At 43.7% G+C, this 24,041-nt stretch overlaps 1 protein-coding gene across 6 annotated transcripts in view; it reads left to right on the forward strand.

Moving 5' to 3' along the window:
- Positions 1–24,041, forward strand: part of PXK (PX domain containing serine/threonine kinase like) — a 47,231-nt gene that overhangs the window by 17,603 nt on the left and 5,587 nt on the right. For 2 of the 6 annotated variants that reach the window (XM_081184202.1, XM_081184203.1), the window contains exons 4-17: positions 5,205–5,391; positions 7,593–7,670; positions 9,394–9,467; positions 11,060–11,134; positions 12,649–12,753; positions 13,447–13,548; positions 14,503–14,664; positions 15,919–16,036; positions 16,163–16,241; positions 16,885–16,933; positions 17,150–17,227; positions 17,456–17,542; positions 17,745–17,814; positions 20,751–20,810. In XM_081184202.1, coding sequence (XP_081040328.1) covers positions 5,205–5,391; positions 7,593–7,670; positions 9,394–9,467; positions 11,060–11,134; positions 12,649–12,753; positions 13,447–13,548; positions 14,503–14,664; positions 15,919–16,036; positions 16,163–16,241; positions 16,885–16,933; positions 17,150–17,227; positions 17,456–17,542; positions 17,745–17,814; positions 20,751–20,810 — 1,324 coding nt within the window. Of the gene's footprint in view, positions 1–5,204; positions 5,392–7,592; positions 7,671–9,393; positions 9,468–11,059; positions 11,135–12,648; positions 12,754–13,446; positions 13,549–14,502; positions 14,665–15,918; positions 16,037–16,162; positions 16,242–16,884; positions 16,934–17,149; positions 17,228–17,455; positions 17,543–17,744; positions 17,815–20,747; positions 20,811–23,026; positions 23,059–24,041 lie in introns of those variants that run through there. The other 4 variants (XM_081184200.1, XM_081184201.1, XM_081184205.1 and 1 more) reach the window with 3 other exon arrangements.

Below are 24,041 nucleotides of genomic sequence, written 5' to 3' on the forward strand. Positions count from 1 at the left end.
GTACAGCTTTCGCCACTCTTTTGTTGACTGTGAGGGCCACTCCATTTCTTTTACGGGATTCTTGCCCACAGTAGTAGATATGATAGTCATCCGAACTGAATTCGCCCATTCTCGTCCATTTTAGTTCACTGATGCCCAGGATGTCAATATTTATTCTTGCCATCTCATTTTTGACCACATCCAACTTACCTAGGTTCATGGTTCTTACATTCCAGGTTCCTATGCAATATTTTTCTTTACAGCATTGGACTTTCCTTTCGCTTCCAGGCATATCCGCAACTGAGCGTCCTTTCGGCTTTGGCCCAGCCGCTTCATCAGCTCTGGATCTACTTGTACTTGTCCTCCGCTCTTTCCCAGTAGCATGTTGGACGCCTTCCAACCTGAGGGGCTCATCTTCCAGCGTCATAACTTTTATATGCCTGTTGTCTTTGTCCATGGAGTTTTCTTGGCAGGGATACTGGAGTGGCTTGCCGGTTCCTCCTCCAGGTGGATCACGTTTGGTCAAAACTCTCCACTATGACCTGTTCATCTTGGGTGCCCTGCTTGGCATAGTTCATAGCTTCTCTGAGTTATTCAAGCTCCTTCGCCACGGCAAGGCAGTGATCCATGAAGGGGACATTGATCCATTAAACGATAGTTAAACATTCTGAAGTTAAACAAGACAAATGAACCAGGCTAATGAAAAGACAAACGTTTGAACAGGCAAAGGTGTACAGACTGAAGAAACAGACCTGCTAATTCAAACTACAGTGGTACCTCGGGTTACAGATGCTTCAGGTTACAGATGCTTCAAGTTACAGACTCCGCTAACCCAGAAATAGTGCCTCGGGTTAAGAACTTTGCTTCAGGATGAGAACAGAAATTGCATGGCAGCAGTGGGAGACCCCATTAGCTAAAATGGTACCTCAAGTTAAGAACAGTTTCAGGTTAAGAACGGACCTCCAGAACGAATTAAGTTCTTAACCCGAGGTACCACTGTATTAAAGTACTCTATGGAAAAAAACTGTTCCTAGTAATGTTTTGTGCAACCCATTGAAGACGGGAAGAGTGGCAGACACTCAGTTTAACTTGATTCATCTTCTGTGGTCAAAACGTCTATTTCTTACAAAAGCAGAAGTCATAATGTGCTTTTTAAAAAAAACTATGCAGTGTATGCAGTCATTTTGTTCCTTTCCGAAGTACTTTCTGGTGCTGTAGCATTCCTTCATTTTTCAAACACTGCAGCTACTGTGTGCTTGTGCCTTTCCCAGAGCATTGAATTCTTTTTAAGCATGCGTGGGAAAGTACAGGGGAAGAGGATGTATGTTAAAGAACTGTTCAGTGACTTCTAGGCAGAAGAGGGAAGTTAGTGATTGCAGAATTTTGTCAAGTGGGTTTCAGCAGACCCTTTGGCTCTTTTCGCATTCTCTGTGAGATACAAATGGAGCAAGAATTCTGTTAAGGCATTCTCGTGGACGGTAATATGCAAAACAAATGGCGCAGTTAAGTAATTTTGGCAGCAAGGCATAATGATCTTATCGGGCCCTCCTCCTTTAGGGGGGAATTAAGTATTATTTCACATTGCTTCAAATCGTAGTAAACCAGCTGTGCTATGTTGGGGGCCGTCCTCATTCGGCAAAGTCCTACCCTGATGATTCCAACAAAACAAGCCAGTAGAACTACAATGACTACCTTGTGCCTGTTCTCTGTGTGTGGTGTACCAAATTTTCAGTACAATAGACTATTGGAGAGAAGTCCATTCATATTAAGCCCTTTAAATGGATTTCTCATATATATATAATATTGATTCTTTTTCTATACTGATGTGAAGAGATGGTTTGTATTTCAAAATACTGCTGTCTCCAGGGTGGTTTTAAAGATCAGCACTGGGCATTTTCACATTCAAGGATCACTTTATTTACATTCATATCGTGTCTTTTGTTTCCTGCTTGGCAGGGGGTTGGACTCGATGGCCCTTGTGGTCTCTTCCAACTCTATGATTCTATGATTCTATGACACACTGTGGCTCGAGGCAGTTATAACAACGAACAAGATAAAATACAGCGTAGCTCAGTCCTATAAAACACAAAAGAAGATAAAACCAGCAATTTAACCACTGGTTAAAACAGTAATGGCAGTAGATTAAAAAAAAGGGGGGGGGGAATCTGTTTGACAAGCCAAAGTCTTCATTGCAAAGCAGACTGTAATATATGTGTCAGTTCAGCAGGATGGTGATAGTAAATCACTGCCTGAGAAGTGAATGAGCTCAGCAAAAGTTTTTCTGGGGAAGGAAGAAGCAATTCTGTGGTACTTACTAATGTTGTGAACCTTCCTTCCTGTTTCCTCCGTATGGACTGATAATTCTTCGAAAAACAGCACATGAAAAAAACAAGTTTAAACAAAGAAAAAATAAGGGGGAACCACTCGGGCAACCATTTAGGGCCCCCCACAACACTCTGCTGATTCTCCTTAGGTGTCTTATACAAAATTTTGAATTATGTTCATCTTGGAGACAACTTTTTTTTTTTAAGCATCTGAGATACTTCCACTCCATTGCCCTGGCATTGTAAATATTGCCAACGTCATTTAGGCAGGCAGTGAAGTTATTCCTACATATTGTGCAACACTGGGATGGCATAAATAGGTAGCAGTGCATTCTGACCTTAGCACTTCTTGTTTGCCCTGGGAACTGTAGGATCTTTGACCCTTTGCTTTTTGCACGAAGAGCAAGAATCAAATTCCGTTCAGGCCGGGAAGGCGTTTTGTAATTTCCGTTGCAAAATGAAATGATGACTCTCGCAGTCCATCCTCTTTCTGTTTCCCGAGAAAGGTTTTGCCATTGAGATACCATGCTGTCAGTCTTAAAACTGTACTTTCTTTGGCTAGTGGATTATTATAAAGCTTTAATCAGAATCACTGACTTCTGTATGTTGGGTCATCTTGTGGTGGGGCATTGCTGGACATGGTTCAAACTCCTAGAAGCAAAGGACTACGAAAGAGCAGGTGGTGAAACCTGTCCTCTTTTTTTCAGCCTTTCTAGGAGAATTGAATTGTTCCAGCCGCTGCTGTTGTCTGTTTGCCATTATGTTTGAGATGCTGATATTTTATCTTGTTCTTATTTATGGATGTTGTAGACCAGTGGTTCTCAGCCTGTGGGTCCCCAGATGTTGTTGGACCACAACTCCCTTCATCCCTGAGCTCTGGCCTTGCTAGTTAGGGATGATGGGAGTTGTAGTTCAACAACATCTGGGGACCCACAGGTTGAGAAAGGCTGTTGTAGACTGTTCTACACTTCTTCAGAGTTATTGAGACTGAAAAACTTTCTATATGTACACACACACACACACACAAAACAACAACTATCTTTTGAATCCTGGTGGTCGTTGTGCCAGGTGGTTGGAGCAGGTAGCCAAGGTCTGTGCTCGGCTTACTGCTTGTGGTGTGTTTGCAGGGGGGGAGAAGCCATAAACCTGGGTTCAGACATCATGGCAAGCCAGACTCTGCCTTGTTTCTCTGCAGTCCTACAGCAGTACGAGTGTGGGATGAGCAGAGCAAGAACGTTTCAACAGCTTGCATAAGTGGGCTGCTCATTCACATCAAACTATGGTTTGTTTTTAACTGTGCTTTGACATCCAAACCAGGCCTTTTAGTGTATTTAGGAATAACATTTTGGAGGTCCCAAGTCGCAAAGTGGTTAGATTGGTCTCAACTAGGGCCAGGGCCTTTTCAGTACTGGCCCCGACTTGGTGGAACGCTCTGTCACAAGAGACTAAGGCCCTGCAGGACTTGACATCTTTCCGCAGGGCCTGCAAGACAGAGCTGTTCTGCCTGGCCTTTGGTTTGGACTCGGTCTGACCCTTATGTTTCCCTCCCCTTATGGTTTTGATCTATGGGCTACTTTTAAAATGAGACTGCATTTCAAATTGCATTTTAACCTGTATTTTAAATTGGGGTCCCCCCCCTATTATGTTTTTATTGTAATTTTACTGGTGTTATTATTAACTAATCTGGGTACATACTCAGGTACCGTATTTTTCGCCCCATAAGACGCACCGGCCCATAAGACGCACCTAGATTTTTGGGGGGGAAATAAAGGAAAAAAATTGTATTTCCCCCCCAGGTGCGCTGCGCTACACCAGGAGCTTGGGGCGTGCGGAGCTCAGCGCGCCCCAAGCTTCTGCGTGCCGGCAAGGTCTCCGCTAGCGTGGGAGAGCCGGGCGCCTCTCCCAGGGCTAGCGGACCCCTGCGCTAATCCAGAAGCTTGGGGCAAGCTGAGGTCAGCGTGCCCCAAGCTTCTGCGTGCCGGCAAGCAGTCCGCTAGCCTTGGGAGAGCCGCGGGGCTCTCCCAGGGCTAGCGGATCGCTGCGCTACACCAGGAGCTTGGGGCGTGCTGAGCTCAGCGCGCCCCAAGCTTCTAGGTGCGCGCAAGCAGTCCGCTAGCCTTGGGAGAGCCGCGGGGCTCTCCCAGGGCTAGCGGATCGCTGCGCTACACCAGGAGCTTGGGGCGTGCTGAGCTCAGCGCGCCCCAAGCTTCTAGGTGCGCGCAAGCAGTCCGCTGCTGCCCCAAGCCTCGCGCACCCGGTGGGACCTCCTGCCGGGCGCGCGAGGCTTGCAGGCATTCGCCCCATAAGACGCACCCCGATTTCCCCTTCATTTTTGGAGGGGAAAAAGTGCGTCTTATGGGGCGAAAAATACGGTATTTCTGGGTAAATACTCAGGGTTGCTTAATTCCCTCTGGTCTGGGTTTGTTAATGACCAAATTTCAGTTACATGTCAGCGGTTGTGTTTGAATGTCATGATAAAAGTATCGCTTGCTATAGTATACCGTGATGGGAATGAGCTGCAGGGAGCTCCTCTTTCTCTTCTTCTCCTCTGGCGATGCTTGGAGCAAAAAGGGCTTTTGCTTCTGTTTTTGACCAGCATTTCATCTGAGCTCAATAAACCCTGGTTAATCCGAATTATGGTTTGCATTAAACAAGCCAACTTCAAACAATGGGTTATGAAGTGGACTTGTTTCAACCAAGTATAGCCAAGATTAGGGTTCATAACTAACCCTAAGCAGTGGTAAATCAAATATAGAAGGGAAAGTCTCTGTTGCTCCTTTGGGGGAAGTGAAGTACATGAGGCTGTTTAATTGAATGGAAACCGACCGCTTAATGGAATTTTTATAGTAACTTCTGCACTTCTCTTACATTGTACCTGTTCTGCAACTTTTGTTTTTGAAGATATCTGCTCTCAGTCTACCTCTTCCTCCCAAAAAGTTGATTGGAAATATGGATCGTGAATTCATAGCTGAAAGACAGAAAGGACTCCAGAACTATCTCAATGCAATTACTTCCAATCACATTCTGTCCAACTGTGAATTGGTAAAGAAATTTTTGGATCCAAACAATTACTCTGTAAACTACACTGGTAAGTAGGCTATTTTGGAAATTTCATTGCTTGTTTTCATTGGAAAGTCCTTCAGCCCAACTGTTAAGGCAGGAGGATTTCACCCTTCTCCTTTTTTGGGGTTGTATAAGAGTCTTGCGCACCTAGGACCAGAGCGTTCAATAGGCCATTGAAGCAGATCAACCATTTGCATCAAAAAAGAGATGGTGATGAGGAGGAGGATAATAATAATACTGCTGCATATATACTATGGTTTGAAGTTGGCTTATTTCCACCAACTAGAGAACAGATTTACCACAGTTGTTCCATGTATGGATGACACAGCAAGTGGCTGTCCATCTAAAGCAGATTCAAAAGCACAGCCTTTGGCTTCTTGTGTCATCGGTTTGGCTACTGCCTGTGGTTTGTTAGGAGAGGAATAAACTATGAACCCTGGTTTGGACAACATGAACCATGGTTTATCGTAATGATATGTGAACCAGGCCATTGTTTTCTTCAGCAGAAAAGGCCTTCTGCAACACTGAGAAACTTCACCAGCAATTTGTGTTCTAAGTGTTATTGGGAGTCCTGCCTCTGCAACTCTTCTGCCCAAGATTTGCTCATCTTCTGTGGGTGCAAGCAGGCTTTGGGTATGGGTAGTATTTTGCATTTCATGATTACTTAGCCAGACTTTCACAGCTCTCCCCCCCCCTATTTATCTGAGGGAATATTAGGACTACAGCAAGAGACCCCCATACATTTGAAATCTAAACTAAGGAACTGAAAAGCGTCCTGTTCTTTCTTCAGCCCACCAGCTCATGGAAATGCCTGCTGCAGTAGCTGCCGTGTCCTTGTTAGGCTGTTTGCTTCAACATTTCACAGCTCAAGGCCTCATCTCCCACTGCGCACTTCTTTCATCCTTAGAGATGAAACACCTGAGCACAGTGGGGCAACGTGAGAATGGAATGTTGTTTTTAACTTTTGATTTCCTCGGCTTCTCGCTGCCTACTGTGATGCAACCTTCCGTGCTGATTCACAGAATATTTGTCTTCATAGAAAACTGTAAACTAGACACGTGCCCATTTTGTGTGCGTGTGCACGCATGAAAGGAAATGTATTGAGTAGCAAATATTCCAGACAAATGACAGAGAATATCCTTTTTGTAGGCTTAACAATGTCCTTGTACATAAGAGAGACTTCTAAAGAGATTACAGCATCCTTGGTTGACTCTTACTTCAGAAGTCAAATATATGTTTTTATTCAGCACATCTGATTTCACACATTATACAGATGCTTTTGTGTCCTTTTTTCAGTGGGCCCCTCACCCCCCAACTCAGACAAGGGCCAGTCAAGAAGGGCAGGGTTATTTGGCCAGAGCCTCAGATTTAGAAACTTGTTGACTTTGGGGCATTTGATAAGTTTCACAACTTGTTTTTGTGAGCATCAGACACACACATGTCGTTTAGACCTGCAAATTTAAGCAAAAAAAGATGTGACATGATAAAAAACTTTTTTGTTGTTGTTACTTGAAAAAGGTTTTGTTAACATTTATGAATATTTAAAATCTATCTGTTCTAGTGGCATAATATTTTGGTGTCTTATTTTATTTCCATATGTCATGTTGTTGTTGTTGTGGCTAAGGTCCTCAAAAGCCTGAAATGACCTAGGCCTCTCTGGACCTCTGAGAGGGCCTCACAAACAAAGCTACCAGGGTTGTTAGATGTTGACAATTAGGATTGCTGTTCCTGATTTCAACACCAGGCTACCTTGAGAGAAAAATTATTTTATCTGGGGCAGGGATGGGGAACCTGTGACTCTCCAGATATTATTGAACTCCAGCTCCCACCATCCCTGTCAATCATCCATTCTCTCTGGGACTGATGGGAGTTGTAGTCCAGCAATAGCTAGAGGACCACAGGTTCCTCACTGCTGATCTAGGGACTCCTCTTCTTAAATAGTGTTTTAGTCTTTGCTGAGTTTTGCCCTCATGGAAGCCTACCAATAGCCTCTTTTGGTGGTGGGGTTGTCACCTGTTATACCCTTATAAAATAATTACTTTGTGGTGCCTAGTCCTCTGGTTTTAAATAAAATCCCGGGAAGTGTGTGTACTTCAGTTGAACTAGAGTGGGAAAGAACCCTCTGAGGAGACGCCCTCTCTTGTGCAAAACGTTATAAGGTAACAGCTTCACCACTGACCCTTGTTAATATGTGTACCTAATGGCCACCCAAAATTCTCTTTGCAGAGATTGCCTTACAGCACGTTTCGATGTTCTTTCGGTCAGAGCCAAAGTGGGAAGTGGTGGAACCGCTAAAGGATATTGGTAAGAGTTTTTTTGCTCGCTAGGTAAGGCGATTGCGCCACAAACCACAGAAATGTGCTGTCGGCTTATCCAACCCAATTGAGTGTCCTCTGAATAGCAGCAGCAGCAGACATGATACCTAGACATGATACCTTCATGCAAAATATCAGGCATGAAGAGGGATTTTGTTCTCTGCCGTGGTCCGATTGCACTAGTGGAAGCATTCTTTGCAATGTAAACAAGGGGCAGATGGCAGAGTTAAATTCCTCTACCGTTCCCTCCTAGTCTTGATCCAGATGGCCCCCCTCTATGCCTTCTGTTTACTTAAAAAATAATAATCATGCAGTTGCTAATTTAGTCCTCTTCTAGTTTAGCCTTCCGTAAAAGCTGTCCCCAGCCTTCTAAGTGGTAATGGCAGGGACTGAATCTAGGTCCTTTTAATTTGCCATGTCACCTTGACCATTAAGCCTTGACCATTTAATACTTGTGTCATATATTAAGTTGGTGATGATGATCAAACCATAGCTGTCAACGTTTCCCTTTTTTTAAGGGAAATTCCCTTATTCCTAATAGGATTCCTTGGAAGAAAAGGGAAAAGTTGACAGCTATGGATCAAACTGTGGACCCTGATGTGTTTCTGGATTGGTTCCCCCTGTTTACTAGACATTTACCGCTGTGTATCAGAACACTGCGGTAGTTCTGCCAACCTAGCAGTTCGAAATCACCTCAAAGTGCAAGTAGATAAATAGGTACTACTCTGGTGGGAAGGTAAACGGTGTTTCCGTGCACTGCTCTGGTTTGCTAGAAGCAGCTTAGTCATGCTGGCCACATGACCTGGAAGCTGTACGCTGGCTCCCTCGGCCAGTAAAGCGAGATGAGCGCCGCAACCCCAGAGTTGGTCACGACTGGACCTAATGGTCAGGGGTCCCTTTACCTTTTTATCAGAACACTGCTACAGTTTGAGGCCCTTTTCAAGAGACAGACTTCCTCCCTCCCTCTGTTATACTTAAATTTTATTCAAATGCACATTCCATGCACACACCTCTATATTTACATTTAAAACTTGAAAATGAATTAGAAAGTTTGTTTCATGTAAACTTCCAGTTCTTTGCGTTTTCTGTTGTAGACGAGGAAAGTAAGGCTTGAAAGATAGTTTCCAAAAGTGGCTTTTGAAAGGTGGAAGTGAGTTTATATGTAGGCGTGTCCCACTTCAGACTATTTAGAGAGAACCAGTTTTTTTCTTTAAAAAATGTTTAGGGGTGCTCTCATTTTGACTCAAGAAAATCACAATTTTTTCAAATCGGGAAAAATAAACACAGTAAATGGACAAAAGCACAAAGATTCACAAAACATTTAGGGGTATGCGTACCCCTGCGCACCCCCCAGAAAAAAAGCACTGGGAAGAATGGTCATGAATCAGCCCGTAACACAAGTAATCAAAATATTAATTTTTAAGGACCACCCACATCCACACAATTTAATGCAATAGTGCATTTGTACAGTTGATCGTGAAAACTCCCTTTCCTTTTCATTTGAGACAGTGAAACAATGAGGTCGTATTGGAACAGACTTTCTGAACTAATTGGTGTTTATAGAAAACGCAGTATGCTGCAGGAGAATTGGGGTCATGTTGGGAGCACGCCTGGCCAATCTGCTTATCTGAAGGTGGCTTGTGTAGAAAATGAAAACCCTGATTTGGCAACTTCAAACTATTGGTAATCACGTGGCCGTTTTCTTTTTTTAGGGTGGAGGATGCGGAAGAAATATTTCTTAATGAAGATTAAAAATCAACCAAAGGAGCGGCTAGCGTTGAGCTGGGCAAGTTTCACTTTTGGGAAGTTCTGTCATCTCTTCCAAGGCAGCATTTTCCGAATTTCTTCCTTTTTCACCGCACTTATACATAATGCAGTTTTTAGTAACCGCCCACTTTGTCTGTAGTGAAGATACTGTGAATCTGTAGGAGTATCACGACGTAAACTGGGCTAGAGCAGAATGAGGACAACCAGCATGGTTGCCAAGGCTCGTGCAATCTGTGACTCATACAGCCCACCCAGCCTCTGGGGGACAGCAAAACAAATCTTAAAGGGTTAATACAGAGATTTCTTTCCGCTCTGGCCTTTTCCCTTGAATGTCCATCAATGGCTCAAGCAGCCTTGTAACCAAGACTTTGAATCATGGAAGCAGTTACTCAGCACAGGAGCCAAGATGACAAAAGAAGTGCGCTTCTATGACACGCACCCCTCCTAATAGTGCAGATGGGTCCTAAAAGTAAACACAAGAGATGAGAAGGGAAGGAAGACGAGGCATATTGTGAGACATCATTTAGTGGCAATTGGGCATACTGTATTCGCAACAATCGTCTTATAAGCTCAGTTGGCTAGAGCGTGGTGCTGATAATGCTAAGGTTGCAGGTTTGATCCCCATATGGGACGGCAGCATATTCCTGCACTGCTGTGTGGGTTGGGCTAGATGAGCCTGGCTCCCTTCCAACTCTGGAATTCTATGCAGAGCAGGCTGGGCCCAGGGCCAGACGCAGGTGGCGCTGTGGGTTAAACCACAGAGCCTAGGACTTGGCAATCAGAAGGTCGGCAGTTCGAATCCCCGTGGCGGGGTGAGCTCCCCTTGCTCGGTCCCTGCTCCTGCCAACCTAGCTGTTCGAAAGCATGTCAAAGTGCAAGTAGATAAATAGGTACCGCTCAGGCGGGAAGGTAATCAGTGTTTCCGTGCGCTGCTCTGGTTTCGTCAGAAGCAGCTTAGTCATGCTGGCCACATGACCCGGAAAAACTGTCTGTGGACAAACGGCGGCTCCCTTGGCCAGTAAAGCGAGATGAGCGCCGCAACCCCAGAGTCGTCCGTGACTGGACTTAGCTGTCAGGGGTCCTTTACCTTTAAGGATGCTTATATGTCCATACTTGCATGTTTAAGTGAAATTCTCCCCCAACCATTATACCTGGTTGGTGGGCGCGGGGGGGGAGGGGGAGGGAGAGGGAAGGATTCTTAGGACCACTAACACCATCTTTATGATTCTTGGGCAGTGGTACCCAGGAGGTGGCAGCAGTGGCATGGCCAGTGTGGTGATTCAATGGCAAAGCAGTAGGTTGTGCTGCTCCATGCTGTAAAAGAGGGCTGGGGGGGACGGACGGGGACGGGGGAAGCTCTTCAGAAAATGCAGGAAGAGCAGTGCTTCAGATGTAGTCGCTGTGGGCCTTCCAGATGTTGCAGACAACCACTTGCAATATCCCTCTGCTAGTTAGAGTTCATAGGAGTTGGAAGTCCAATGGCATCTGGAGGGCAGTATGCTGGCTGCCATTGTGGTGCTTCAGTGACAGTGTGTGCCTGTTCTTTTAATCAGCGTGTGGTGTTTTGTTTGTTTTTTGTCATTTTGAGTAACGTAGTCGTTGTATTTCCAGGCTGACCTGGGCCCTGACAAGTACCTGTCTGACAAAGATCTTCAGTGCGCTGTGAAACTTCTTTCTTCTTGTTCTGTGAGTAGTTTCTTTAATTGTTACTTTTAATCCATATACTTTCCTTGGTCCAACACAAAACTTCACAAAAGTCAGTAGTGCACAGAGGTTACCGTATCCCATCTTGATTTCAAAGCTTGGCCCTTGGGCTCCCTATCGCCCATGCATCGTTCTTAAACTGGATGGGCGTTTAAAGTGCTTTTCATTAGCTGTGAACCTGTCACAGCCGGCTAGGAGTTTATTTTGAGCGTTCTCTTTTTGTTAAGTAAATAAAAGAAATACATTTTGTTGCAGGTTTTCTTTCTTGCCTTTTGTTTTTTAAATATGTTTTTATTACAATATTTTCTTGGGTAACAGTAGAACAGGCTTCCTCAACCTCAGCCCTCCAGATGTTTTGAGACTACAATTCCCATCATCCCTGACCACTGGTCCTGCTAGCTAGGGGTCATGGGAGTTATAGGCCAAAAACACCTGGAGGGCCGAGGTTGAGGAAGCCTGCAGTAGAACATACAGAGTCCCTGTTTTCAAGTTGTAAACTCCATCATATTCATAGAGTGAGACGTTTCTGTTATAGGCAATAAGGGGTTGAGGGAAAAGAGAAGTTGGAAGAGAGAGGGGAGGAAGGGGGAGGCAGTAAAAGTTAATTGCTCTCCCCATTTGGGATCTCCAGCAACTGGCAATTCTGCCTTTCAGCAGTGAAAGTGAAACATAGCCATCTTGGCTAGTAGCCATTAAAAAAAGCTGCATTGAATCCCCCACTGTGTTAATGGGGATTTTAACTGTGTGGATCTGGTAAAATGAGGTGTGCAACCATAAGCTCTGCAGGAACAAAACAAGTTTATTTGTGAGCTAATTTGTGCAAACAAATGAACTACCGTCATGGTTTCATCCCAAACACCATGTGCCATAGTAACCTTGTATGCCCTTCTCTTTTATCACTTTAGGCGTTAGGTACTTATTTACAACGCAATAGAAGCTCCTGAGGGTGTTGCCACAAAAAAACCTGATTGTCATGTTCAAAATTTAAACAAAAGTAAAGGTCTCTGCTGGGAAACGCTAATCCTTTAAATGTGAGCAATTGGCCGTGCACAAATTTCTCTAGAACACACAGCATTGTTTTTGCCAGGACATCTCTCACTCTTTTGAGCAGGCTTTGGTGTTTGCTGCATACTGGGGGGGGGGGGACCTGAACATGCAACAATCTTCTTGACTTACAGTGTGCAGAATGTGCCTGGAACTTGGTCATGTGAAAGAGTGAGTCGTGTTTGGTCCAATGAATGTTCAACAAAATCAGGGGTGTTTTATAGAGCAACAGACTGGCTGAGTAAAGCCCCGTTCGGACTGTCATCTTAATCATCCCTTCCCCTAGCTTGGTGCCTTCCAGATGTTCTTGACCATGAGGTTGAAAGGACTCCATATTCCCCATCACTGGTTTAGATCACTGTGAAGGCCGTACTTGCACATCAAACTTGGTGGGACTTAGGATCAGAATGTTAGAAAACTTAAATGTGTTCTCTCCCTTTTTTAAAAAACAGCATCCCTATATTTACAAAGTCACTTTTGCAATGGCCAATGAATCTTCTGCACTGGTAATAAGACCCTTCAGCGAAAAAGGAACACTCAAAGACCTGATATATAAGGTAGGGTTAAGTATGCTCTCGAGGCGTAATGTTTTCAAGGTACATAAGTAATGTGGACTTGATGTATTTGCAGAGCGTATGTTTTAGGTCTGCAACATTGAATAAATCTAAAGAACCATTTTGCTTGCATGATATATAATATACCTAATAACTGGACAGCAAATTTTTACAACATAGTATGGTGTATATATTCTTTTTAACAACGTTCTTATAAGCACCAGGCACCAAACTAAGAGGCATTTTTGGCATTTTCAACTTTTCTTTCTCACACACAAGGTGAGTGGGGTGTTCCTCTTCTAAGATGTCGCCTGCTATAAGACCTGCATCTAAAATCAAGGGAAACAATGCCTTTCTTCAGAACTATTATTTTACTCACATGCAAATGTAATTACTTAGGATTGTATCCAACTCCAGTTCTACTCGAGAGTGGATCAATTGAAATGATGCACCCAAGTTGTCCATTAATTTCATTAGGTCTACTCTTAGCAGGACTATCATTCGACACAACCCTTAGACTACAGCTCATGTGATTAATTGCCTAAATATTTCTTTAATCAGGGACCTGCCCTAATATTTTCTTAGTGCATGCAAGGGGAAAAAAAAACTTTTTAAGAATTGAAATGCCTTGCTCTGATGTGATAACTTCTGTGATGTTTGATATTAAAAACAAAATTGCTGTTATGATTATTACAGGCGAAGCCAAAAGATCCATTTCTGAAGAAGTACTGCAACCCGAAGAAAATTCAGGGTCTTGAACTTCAGCAAATTAAAACGTTTGGCAGACAAATTCTAGAGGTACAGGATTTTTTTTTAATTGTCTAAAATAGATTTGCTGTTAAGGCAGACAATCCACTTGAAGTTCTAAACAGTATCAGAGTTACATTCCCCTTCTTGCACACAGCAGAAAGCTGGTTGCAGGCTCGTTAGAACCTCTTACTATTATGCCATTCAATCTGCCACAGATTGAATTGTACGTTCCTGGTACGTTCCCTTGAATCCCTCTTAAAAGAATAAAGACACCACAATCCTATTCTTAGTCAACAAAAAGTAAGTTGACTCACATTCAGGCAGTACACAGTATGAATCCTGAAGGCAGACTTGAAGTTACAAATAGCAACATGTGGATTTACCCCATATGGGGGACAGTCCCTGTGCTGCTGTTGGCTGCAAGCCAACAGAGCAGTCCTAGCTGGAAGCAGACGAAAGGAGAAAGAGAAAAAAGGTGGGGTGGGAGCTGCGTGACTCGTCCTTTTGTTACGTGGACAGGTAAGGTCATGCCCACCTCTGGTCACATCCAAGAGGAAGGATGCTCCAGGCCAGGAGGAACAGGAAGTTTCAACTGGCTGGACCAAACATTCCCTTGCATGTCCACTCTAGGAAAACAAGGAATGTTGTACTTGACTGCTACCCGTGGATCACATCCCACAAAAATGCAGGTGTGCACCTTATGAGTTCAAGGTGGCTTGAGAAGGGAGGGAAGGTATTTGAGCAAATTATTGACAGAATGGGAAGAAACTGAGGTGTGGCATCTGAAAGGGGAGAGGAAGGGCTATTGGATAGTAATAACAGAAGCATCAAAGGCGGTTGGGCAGGGGAAGTGTGAATAGGGCTTGTACCCATCACAGAACGAAAGCCCCCAATTAATGCCCTTTGGGATGTGTGGGATACATCCTTGGACAGGCATTTAATAGATCTTGCCAAGGGAATTAATTTCCTCAAACTAAAACATCTGTGTGCTTGGTCTCCCAGGTCTTAAAGTTCTTGCACGAAAAAGGATTTCCGTACGGCCACCTCCATGCTTCCAATGTCATGATGGACGGGGACACATGCAGGTTACTGGATTTGGAGAATTCGCTGCTGGGGCTCCCCTCCTTCTACCGGTCCTACTTCACACAGTTCCGCAAAATTAATGTACGTCGAGGCAAGCATCTGTGTGCATGGGAATCCATTATAGATGTCATACGTTGAAATAGTCACCTTATTTAAGAAGAAAAGCTTTTCAGTAATGCTATGAGAGAAGCTTAATAGAAAGATGTTTAAAGGATGTTTGGAAACACAGCAATATGTGTTGTTTTTTGTTTTGTTTTGTTACAAGAGCTAGTTAGCACTTCTTTTTCTGGGAAGAAAGAAGAGGAGAAATGGAGGGTGGCACCAAAAGTCAGAAGGGAGAACCCCCTGACTTGTTCTGGTTTTGTTTTGCTAGAGGGAGAACAATAAGCCAACTCTGAAATGCCGAAACCTTGCAGTACGTAGTTGGCTTTTTCAGATAAATATTATATTGCACAATAAATGTACAGTTGCTACTCCTTTGCTACAGTGTCTTTTCGCCAAAGAAGGGCATTTGTGAATACCACATACAGTGGTACCTTGGAAGTCGAATGGAATCCGTTCTGGAAATCCGTTTGACTTCCAAATCGTTCGGAAACCAAGGCGCTGCTTCTGAAGTCGCAGAAGTCACATCGTACGTTCAGGTTCCAGAGAACATTCAGAAACTGGAACAATCACTTCCAGTTTTTGATTGTTTGGGAGCCAAAACATTCGACTCCCAAGGCATTTGAAAACCAAGGTATGACTGTATTGTAGTACTGGTGCTGTAAACTTGTGAGCAGAGTACCGATGGATTATCCTGGAGGGGGTGGGGTCTTGTTTTATCACTTGGAAAAGCTCCTCTCTCTATTATAATGTCATACTTAACATCACTTATCTGGTGGGATCTCTGCCATATTGGTAGTCCTGAAAATACCTTGTAGAACAAGTTGGATCTTGCTGCTTTCAAAAATTGTTACCTAGTTGTTTTGAGTTTGCTCGAGACATGAGCTTGCAATATAAGCAGTCAGCAGAGAGGCTGTTTTGTGTCTGTCCCAAATCACAGTTCCCTAAACTTGCTAATCCTCCTGTGGCTCGATCTTAACCCATGCCTGCTCAGAAGCAAGTCCTGTTGAGTACAATGGGACAGATTCCCAGGTAAGTGTGTATAGGAATATAGCCTTAATTCATGTAATTCATGCTTGCTGTTGGCTGTTATTCATTTTGCAGCAAGTACACGCAGGAAGTAAACATTTGTTACATGTGCAGGATCGCTGATTCCAATGGAGAGTAGGGGTCACGTGATAATCACATCGATATTTTAAGCAAGCTGTCTCTCCCTCCCATTTCTTTTCGCAGACTTTAGAAAGTGTTGATGTGCATTGCTTTGGTCACTTACTGTACGAAATGACCTACGGGAGACCCCCAGACTCTGTTCCAGTGGACAGCTTCCCCCCTGCACCATCCACATCTGTAGGTGAGTGAAATGCTCGAAGCAACATTTCAGCCTAGTTCAAGCGGAAACTCGGATTGTTTGCATTTCTTTCATGGGCTTCTACAATTCTCACCTTCAACTTAGCTTCTGTATTTCTCACCCCTTCAGTAACTGTACTGGAATCCATTATTTCTCCCGAAGCCATGAAGAACGGCATGCCTACAGTCTCCCGGCTCCTACAAATGCCGTAAGTCCCTATCTGTTCACTCTGTACAGGCTAGTCACTCCTAACTGGCTTCAAGTGACTCACTTGTTCATGGAACCACATGTTTGAACATCCGCTGTATAGTTTTGAAAGTTGCTTTTTTTCGCTGTGCATTCGGATGCCGTCACCACATTTTGTGTGGTGGTTCCTGGGATCACGGAGCAGGTTTTTGTCTATCTGGATACAGTTGGGCGCCTTTTTGAGTCAAGGAGGTGGTGGATTGAACCTTTTGAAATGGCACTGGTTTGCACCACTATTTTAAAAACTGCACTATTTCCCCCCCATTTCTTAGAATTTCTGAGCAACACTGGGTAGGAGGCTGCTGTCGCCTATATCGCAGCTAAGGCTGGCTCCTTGGAATTGCAGTCTCGTGGTTTAGTCATTGCACGGCAAGCTATTTTTGCAAAGCAGGTCCTTACCTAGTTGTACTAGTTTCCGCTAAGCTGCTGGAGACCTGAGTTGAAAGGAGCTGCTTCGCCCATTCTACCTTGCCATATGGAGCTTAATCCAATTAGCTGCAGTTCCTATTAGTCCAAGTGCAAAATTAAAAAAAAAACCACAACCCAGCAGTTAGGTAAGGTGGCTGGCTTTTGAATGTGCATTATCTGTTTGTTTTTTATTTCAGGTTATTCAGTGATGTCCTTTTAACAAATTCAGAAAAAACACAGTTTAAGGTACAGTTGAATTACATTGATGGCAATTTGCTTTTAATAGTATATTTTATCTAGCCGTCCCTTCCCAACTTTTCAGTCCTTGACACATTGCTACCTCCCCCTGGCCCCCACTCCCCCTAAGCCCAACAGACTTTTAGAGAATATCTGCATGGATGCCATGTTATAAATATTAGTCTCTGTCACCAAGCTGTGGACCTTTTTCTTTTCGCTTATCAGATCCCCACTAAGTTAAAAGAAGCATTGAAGATTGCCAAAGAATGCATAGAGAAAAGACTAGTAGAAGAACAGAAACAGGTAAGTTTTGAACCTCTTTCCATTAGTGCTGATGGTTTCTCAGACAAATACTGCTAATTATTATTATTAATTATTCTTGGTAAATATTTTTTATAATTATTTCATTTTATAATGTATATAAAGCAGAGAGAACTATTACAACAACATCTAATGGGGAAATGGTTTTTGAATTGGTAAACATTTGTAATCTGCTTTGCCCCCTAAGTCCTTTTCTCCTTTTGTTAAAAGATTCATCAGCACAGAAGACTGACGAGAGCCCAATCTCATTATGGTTCAGAGGAAGAGAAAAAAAAGAGGAAGATCTTGGCACGAAAAGTAAGCAGCACTGGAATCTAAGATTAATAATAATAGTTTTCTCAGAATGGGAAAATAGTGTATATGCGATCATCCCATTTCAAACTGTATATAATGCGTGTGAAATGCTGCAGGCCTGTTTGGAACTAGGAAAAAGAATTGCGAAACGGCAATCGGCTAACCACTTGTGAACTGTTGAATCTCTTCCTTTTTGTGCCTGCAGAAGTCTAAACGCTCGTCCTTTGAGAGTGGAGAGGAACAAACGATGAAATACAGCAACTCTAACAATTCAGGTAACTAACTACACCAGGGGTCAGCAAACATTTTCAGCAGGGGGCCGGTCCACTGTCCCTCAGACCTTGGGGGGGGGGGCAGACTACATTCTGGAAAAAAAATAAATGAACGAATTCCTATGCCCCACAAATAACCCAGAGATGCATTTTAGAAGACATCTGAAGGCAGCCCTGTTTAGGGAAGCTTTTAATGTTTAAAAGACTATTGCATTTTAATATTTTGTTGGAAGCCGCCCAGAGTGGCTGGGGAAACCCAGCTAGATGGGCAGGGTATAAATAATAAATTATTATTATTATTATTATTATTATTATTATTATTATTATTACTCATGTAAAAACATCAGGCAGGCCCCACAAATAACCCAGAGATGCATTTTAAGTAAAAGGACACGTTCTACTCATGTAAAAACACGCTGATTCCTGACCGTCTGTGGGCCGGATTTAGAAGGTGATTGGGCCGGATCCTGCCCCCGGGCCTTAGTTTGCCTACCCATGAATTACACCAAGATGGGAGCCTTGTTGTGACATATGAGGCACCGGGGAAAGATTTTTTCCTGCAGAGTCTAATGAAGTGTGTGTGCAGTGCTAACAATGCCATTGCTGCAAGGTTGTCAGACCTTGAGCTGTGAGCTAGGGTGACTTTTTCTGGGATAGTGACTTGCAATTCTCAGGATAATAATAATAATAATAATAATAATAATAATAATAATAATAATAATAATTATTATTATTATTATTATTAATTATTTATACCCCGCCCATCTGGCTGGGTTTCCCCAGCCACTCTGGGCGGCTTCCAAAAGAATATTAAAATACTGTGATACATCAAACATTAACAGCTTCCCTAAACAGGGCTGCCTTCAGATGTCATCTAAAAATCTGGTAGTTGTTGTTCTCTTTGACATCTGGTGGGAGGGCGTTCCACAGGGAGGGCGCCACTACCGAGAAGGCCCTCTGCCTGGTTCCCTGTAACTTGGCTTCTCGCAGTGAGGGAACCACCAGAAGGCCCTCGGTGCTGGACCTCAGTGTCCGGGTAGAACGATGGAGGTGGAGACGCTCCTTCAGGTATACTGGACCGAGGCCGTTTAGGGCTTTAAAGGTCAGCACCAACACTTTGAATTGTGCTCGGAAACGTACTGGGATCTCCTTGTTAAGCCATTTTCCATATGTGCACAAGGATTGGCACACACTTGTGTTGGCACACCCTTGCCCTGGCTGTGGCAGCTCTTTGTGGCAGCAGCCGTTTGCTTATGGTGAGCCTGACTGAGACCAGAAGCTGGAAAATGCACATCATCTCAGCGTGAATTCAACAATATTTCCCTTCTGCTTCTAGCAATTGATTCACCAGGAAGGGAAGGGAAGCTGCCTCCATGAGAAGGGCGATAGGCCCTTGATACACATTCCAAGCAGAGCCTTTTTATTTTTTTAAAAGAGAGAGATGTGTTTATTAAGTTTTCAAACACAGCACATCCAAACGAGACTATAGAACGACTATAGAGAGCATGGTATTCCCCTTAGAATAAAATTAATAGAAGGCTCTGCATACTTCTGCAGACCTCGCAATAAAATATATTCCACCAATGGAGATTTTGGAAGCGTCGCTTATCATTAAGGTAGCCTCGCCACATAGAGAGACGTGTGTTGCTGCGCAGCACTTAGTGACCCAAATTAGATTGTGCACAGAGGATACATGAAGAAACCCATTGGGGTTTGTTGCTTTAAAACAGGCAAGCCTGAAATTGAGCAATGGGAAGATGTGGATTTGATCCGAGCAGTGTCTGGGAGGTAGACCGTGCTCCCCAGTGGGCTGTTAAATGAAATTGGCCTTGTGTTGTCTTCCCAGTGTGTGGAAAAGAAACAGGGGTTTGATCAGACAATAGGCCTGTGGAACAAGAGTTAAATACACACAGGCACACTCTGATTTGATCTGATCTGATCTGATCCATGGCCACTGCTGCCTGCTGCAGTTCTCTCTCTAAAAAACTGCTGCCTCCCAGCACTGGGAGACATTTTGTCCAACTCCCACAAATCCCCTAGTTTGACCCTCAAGGATTTAGTAATTCATTACTTCCCAGAACCTTTTCATGGTGTTCAGCTTTGTTCATGACCAGGTGCCGAGAACATCCGCTGACCTGGCAAAACCCACCTGCAAATCCCCTTGTGTTTAGCTAAGAGTACAGTTGGTAAAGTTTCTCGCTGGAATTTTAATTCCCCTCCAGGCAAGTTTGCACTAGTGAGATCAGTGCTCCGAAGGATAGAATTAGTCTCTCTGAAGCAGACAGAGTAGTGAAATTTGTGCAGGGTTTGCCCTTCTCTGCTGCAAACTGCATAGCGTGACCCACCACAGAACACCCTGGCCTTGTTTGCGTCCCACCCACTCATATTCTGCCTGGTTCCTCCGCTTAGCTACAGGGCCAAACTGTATCACGTTGAATGCATCTTTGCATTCAGTGTGGCTTATTTAAAACAAAAGCAAAATAGCTGCCAGTGCGGGTCTTTGTTTAAAAGTCAGGACTGTGACAAGTGAGGAGAAGTTTAATTCTTTTGCTTCCCGACAAGAAAAGACTGCCCCACTCCCCACCCTTGCCTGCTATTTTGTTTTGGAAGGAAAACTCTCATTGGCGCTAATCGAAGCTTTCCTCCTGACACTAATAGTAGTTTGAGGGGAGGTGGGATTTTCACATGGACTGTGGCAGAGAATGAAATAGTTAGATTAGCCTTCCCCTCCTGCTGTGGTTCTGATCTTGATTGTCTCCCACTAAATCTGCTGTTTTGGTTTTTTAAAAATCAGTCACATTAAATGCACCTCCACATTTAACGTATAATGTGCAGTTGGCCCAGTCCCCTCCCTTATTTCAGCAAGTCTCATTTTAAGCAGTGAAAAGGATTTTGAAACTGCACCTTTTTAGCAACTCTGGATGTTTCTTATTCAGCAGGCTCTGGGGCGAGTTCACCTCTGACATCACCTTCTTCCCCTGTTCCACCTTGTACTGCAGGTGAGTTAAAGAGTCGACACGCTGCCAGCCCATCTCTCTCTTGGGTTTTGTCGCCAAGCAGAAGAATGACTAATTTTGCTCTTTATGAGACAGGAAATAATACCACTTGCCTTAAAATGCATCTTGATAGCTTTTTGATTCTGCCTTGTCACCATAGAAGAGAGTTCAGATTTTGTGTTTCTTCTTTGAATCTGGCAAACTGTTTTCAGCCTTCTTGTTTTATCAACATAAACCTGAATTACTTGATGACGCCGTGCTTCATAGTTTGTACTTCCTTTAAGCCTGCCTGCCTGGCCCCTTTGCTGATGCTAAATCTAAGCTATTCCTAGCCCATTGAGATGACTTCATTTAAGCACCGAAGCAGAATAGTCTGTATAAGATATATTCATATGTTCAGGTTAATACCTCCTTGTTGTCCAGTGTGGTGGGTTCTTCTGTCTGCCTTCTTCACTGTGCTTTTCCTTCCTGTTTGTTAGTTCAAGTTTTCCTCTATCCAGTCTTAGGATTTTTGCAGGCTTCAGTCAAAGCCCCCTAAGTGGGTTTCTTTCACATGGAAGGGGCAGGAAGGGAAATCAGAGAACTCTTTTGTGCTGTCTCTAAACTTCTTCGGTCCACCATACGTTTGGGCCCTTTGGGTGTTTGCCAGTGCTGCACGACCAACCGTCTCACTACATGTCTATGTGTCACCCCCTTGGACCTTTTAACAGTTTGAAAAAGTGCTTGCTCCACTTTCAGATGACATACACATTTCTAGGCATCCTGAGTGGTGCTTTTTCTTAATAGAATAATACAAATTGGCATTTTAAAAAAAGCCCTGATTGAGCAGCTGATAACTCAACAGTGTACTTGTGATGGATGAAACAGCCACGTGAGTGGTTTAAACTGTGTGTTTTCCATTGGAACAACTTCCACCAGAGGACACAATAAATGCATATTGTGTGTTTGTGTGGTGGGTGGCAGCTCAGAAGCGAAATGACTTAAAGGATTTCCTTCCTCCTGGTTGGATACATTATTCCTTAATTGATTTAGGTAGCGGCAGGTGTTGATCGTCACACAAACCTCTGTGGTTCTAGGCCTTCGGTAGATTTAATTTGGGCACAGTTGCTTGCTTGTTTTGATATTTTGTCATGAGCTTACTAAATCCGTATATAGTGGCTGAATTAACCTTGGAAGGCAGTGGATCATTTCAGGTCCGTTTTCTAGTGATGTCTTCCATACAAGACAAATGAGTTTTGAAAATGTATTTCGAGATTGCTGCTGCTTAGATTCTGGGGAAAGGATTGTGAATAAGATACCTTTTCTAAAGGGACCTACTATCCACAGTGCTTGACATATGGGAGTCCATAGTTCAATAGACCACATACACGCCTTGCAGAAGGCTACAGGTTCAATCCTTAGCTCCTGCAGTTAAATATTCCTAGGTAACAGGACTGCAAGATGCCTTTTTCTAAGAGCTTGGAAAGCATAGGCAATACAGGTTAGAGGAGTGAATTGTCTGATGCTATAAAACGGCTCCAGTCTCTGAAGTCCTTCGAAAGTGAAAAATATTGAATGTTTTTGTATGTGGTGTGTGTACTACGATCTGGACGTTTTGTTATCTCTGGGCAATTCATTCTAGGTCGGTGGTTCCCAAACCTTCCCTCCCTGCCCATGGACCACGTGAAAATTGCTGAGGGTCTTGGTAGACCGCTTAATGATTTTTCTGCATGTTAAGCAATTGTAAGGCACTCTGTTAGATGCTATATGATATTTTTTTTCATTGAACCAATATTAAACTTCTTAATTATAGCCTTGCATTAATTTAGCTGCTAATCCTCTCTGCTCCTTTTAAGAGCTTCCTCCCAATATCACTTCTGGTCCACCTAACTCACCCTCTGGGTTGATCACTGCGTTCTAAGAGTGACAGGTTCACCGCTGCTTCTGCTGCTGTCACTCTTCACAGACAGGCCGCAAACCACCTAAATGAAGCTTGCAGACAGCACCGGTGGTCCATGGACCACAGTTTGGGAACCCCAGTTTAAAGCCATAGAAAAACATGTCAGCAGGCCAGTTTGTCTAACCATTGTGTTCATAACTGTATTTAATAACCGATGTCTGTATCTCCTTATTGTTGTTGAATAGCCCTCTTAACATCAGAATACTGACTGTTTGTGCTCTTTTTCCTGTCTCTTTTCTTTCTTTCTCTCTCTCTCTTTCCTTTCCGCTGTCTTCAATAGAGCATGCGCCATTTTGAACGTGAATTCTTGGTAAAGTAATCTGATGTTGATGTTTAAAGATGTTTACCCAAAATGGAAAGCATTATTCACAAGTTATTGTGGTGAACTGTGCGTTAAAAACAAACCGAAACACGCTTTGCCATCTCTCTTCAGCTTTTAGCCATCTCTCTTCAGCTTTTAGCTGGATGATTGCTTTTTAAACATTTTTTTCTTTTTAATGTCCAAACCACAGTATCGATGTCTCTACGAAGACATTGATGAAAGGGCAAAGAGGTACTCTTCGCTGTCAGCAGTTAAGAAAAGAATATTTTCCTTTGCAGCCTTTCGAAATATGTAATACAGGGGGACACTCAAGGAATTGTAAGGGAAGGAGGCATGAAGGAAAATAAGAATGGCCCCTGAAGGATACACACGCGCGCGCACACACCACAAAATGACAAGCACAAGAGTGGGTGAATTGCAAGAGGCAGTCCAGTATATTTTGGTGCTAGCAGACCCCCTCCCCCCAATTTATCCCCATGATGGTAAAAGTGTTACCTAGATTGAAATAAATTTGTGAGCCGATATAGTCAAGTAGGCAGGTGCAGTGCCTTGGCCAAGTTCAAATCACTGCTCAGCCATGAGACTCGCTAGTTGACCTTGGATCACTATCTACAGTTCCAGGAGAGATTGTAGGCAGTAATCAGTTGCCTTTCAATGGTAGCATGAATTATGTCAGGTGAGAGTGGGCTGCTCATGTTTCTGCAGCCAGAAGCTGACCCTGAGCAGCCCCTTAGTGCTGTGGGGATATGCTATGGCACAAGGATGGGGAATCTGGTCCTATAGAAGTTGTTGAGCAACAGTTCCCACCATCCCTTTCCATTGGCCAAGCTGGTTGAGGCTAGCAACATCTGGAGACCACAGATGTCCTCGCTGTCTTCACATGATTTGTTGACAAGGGCAAGAGTGGTGATACTCCACTAGTAGAGATCATTTCCTACCCACCTGTCTTGTTCTTCCCAACCCCCACCCTGCC

Source organism: Podarcis bocagei, assembly GCF_964188305.1.
Source record: "Podarcis bocagei genome assembly, chromosome: 2".
In the NCBI taxonomy this organism is placed as follows: Eukaryota; Metazoa; Chordata; class Lepidosauria; order Squamata; family Lacertidae; genus Podarcis; species Podarcis bocagei.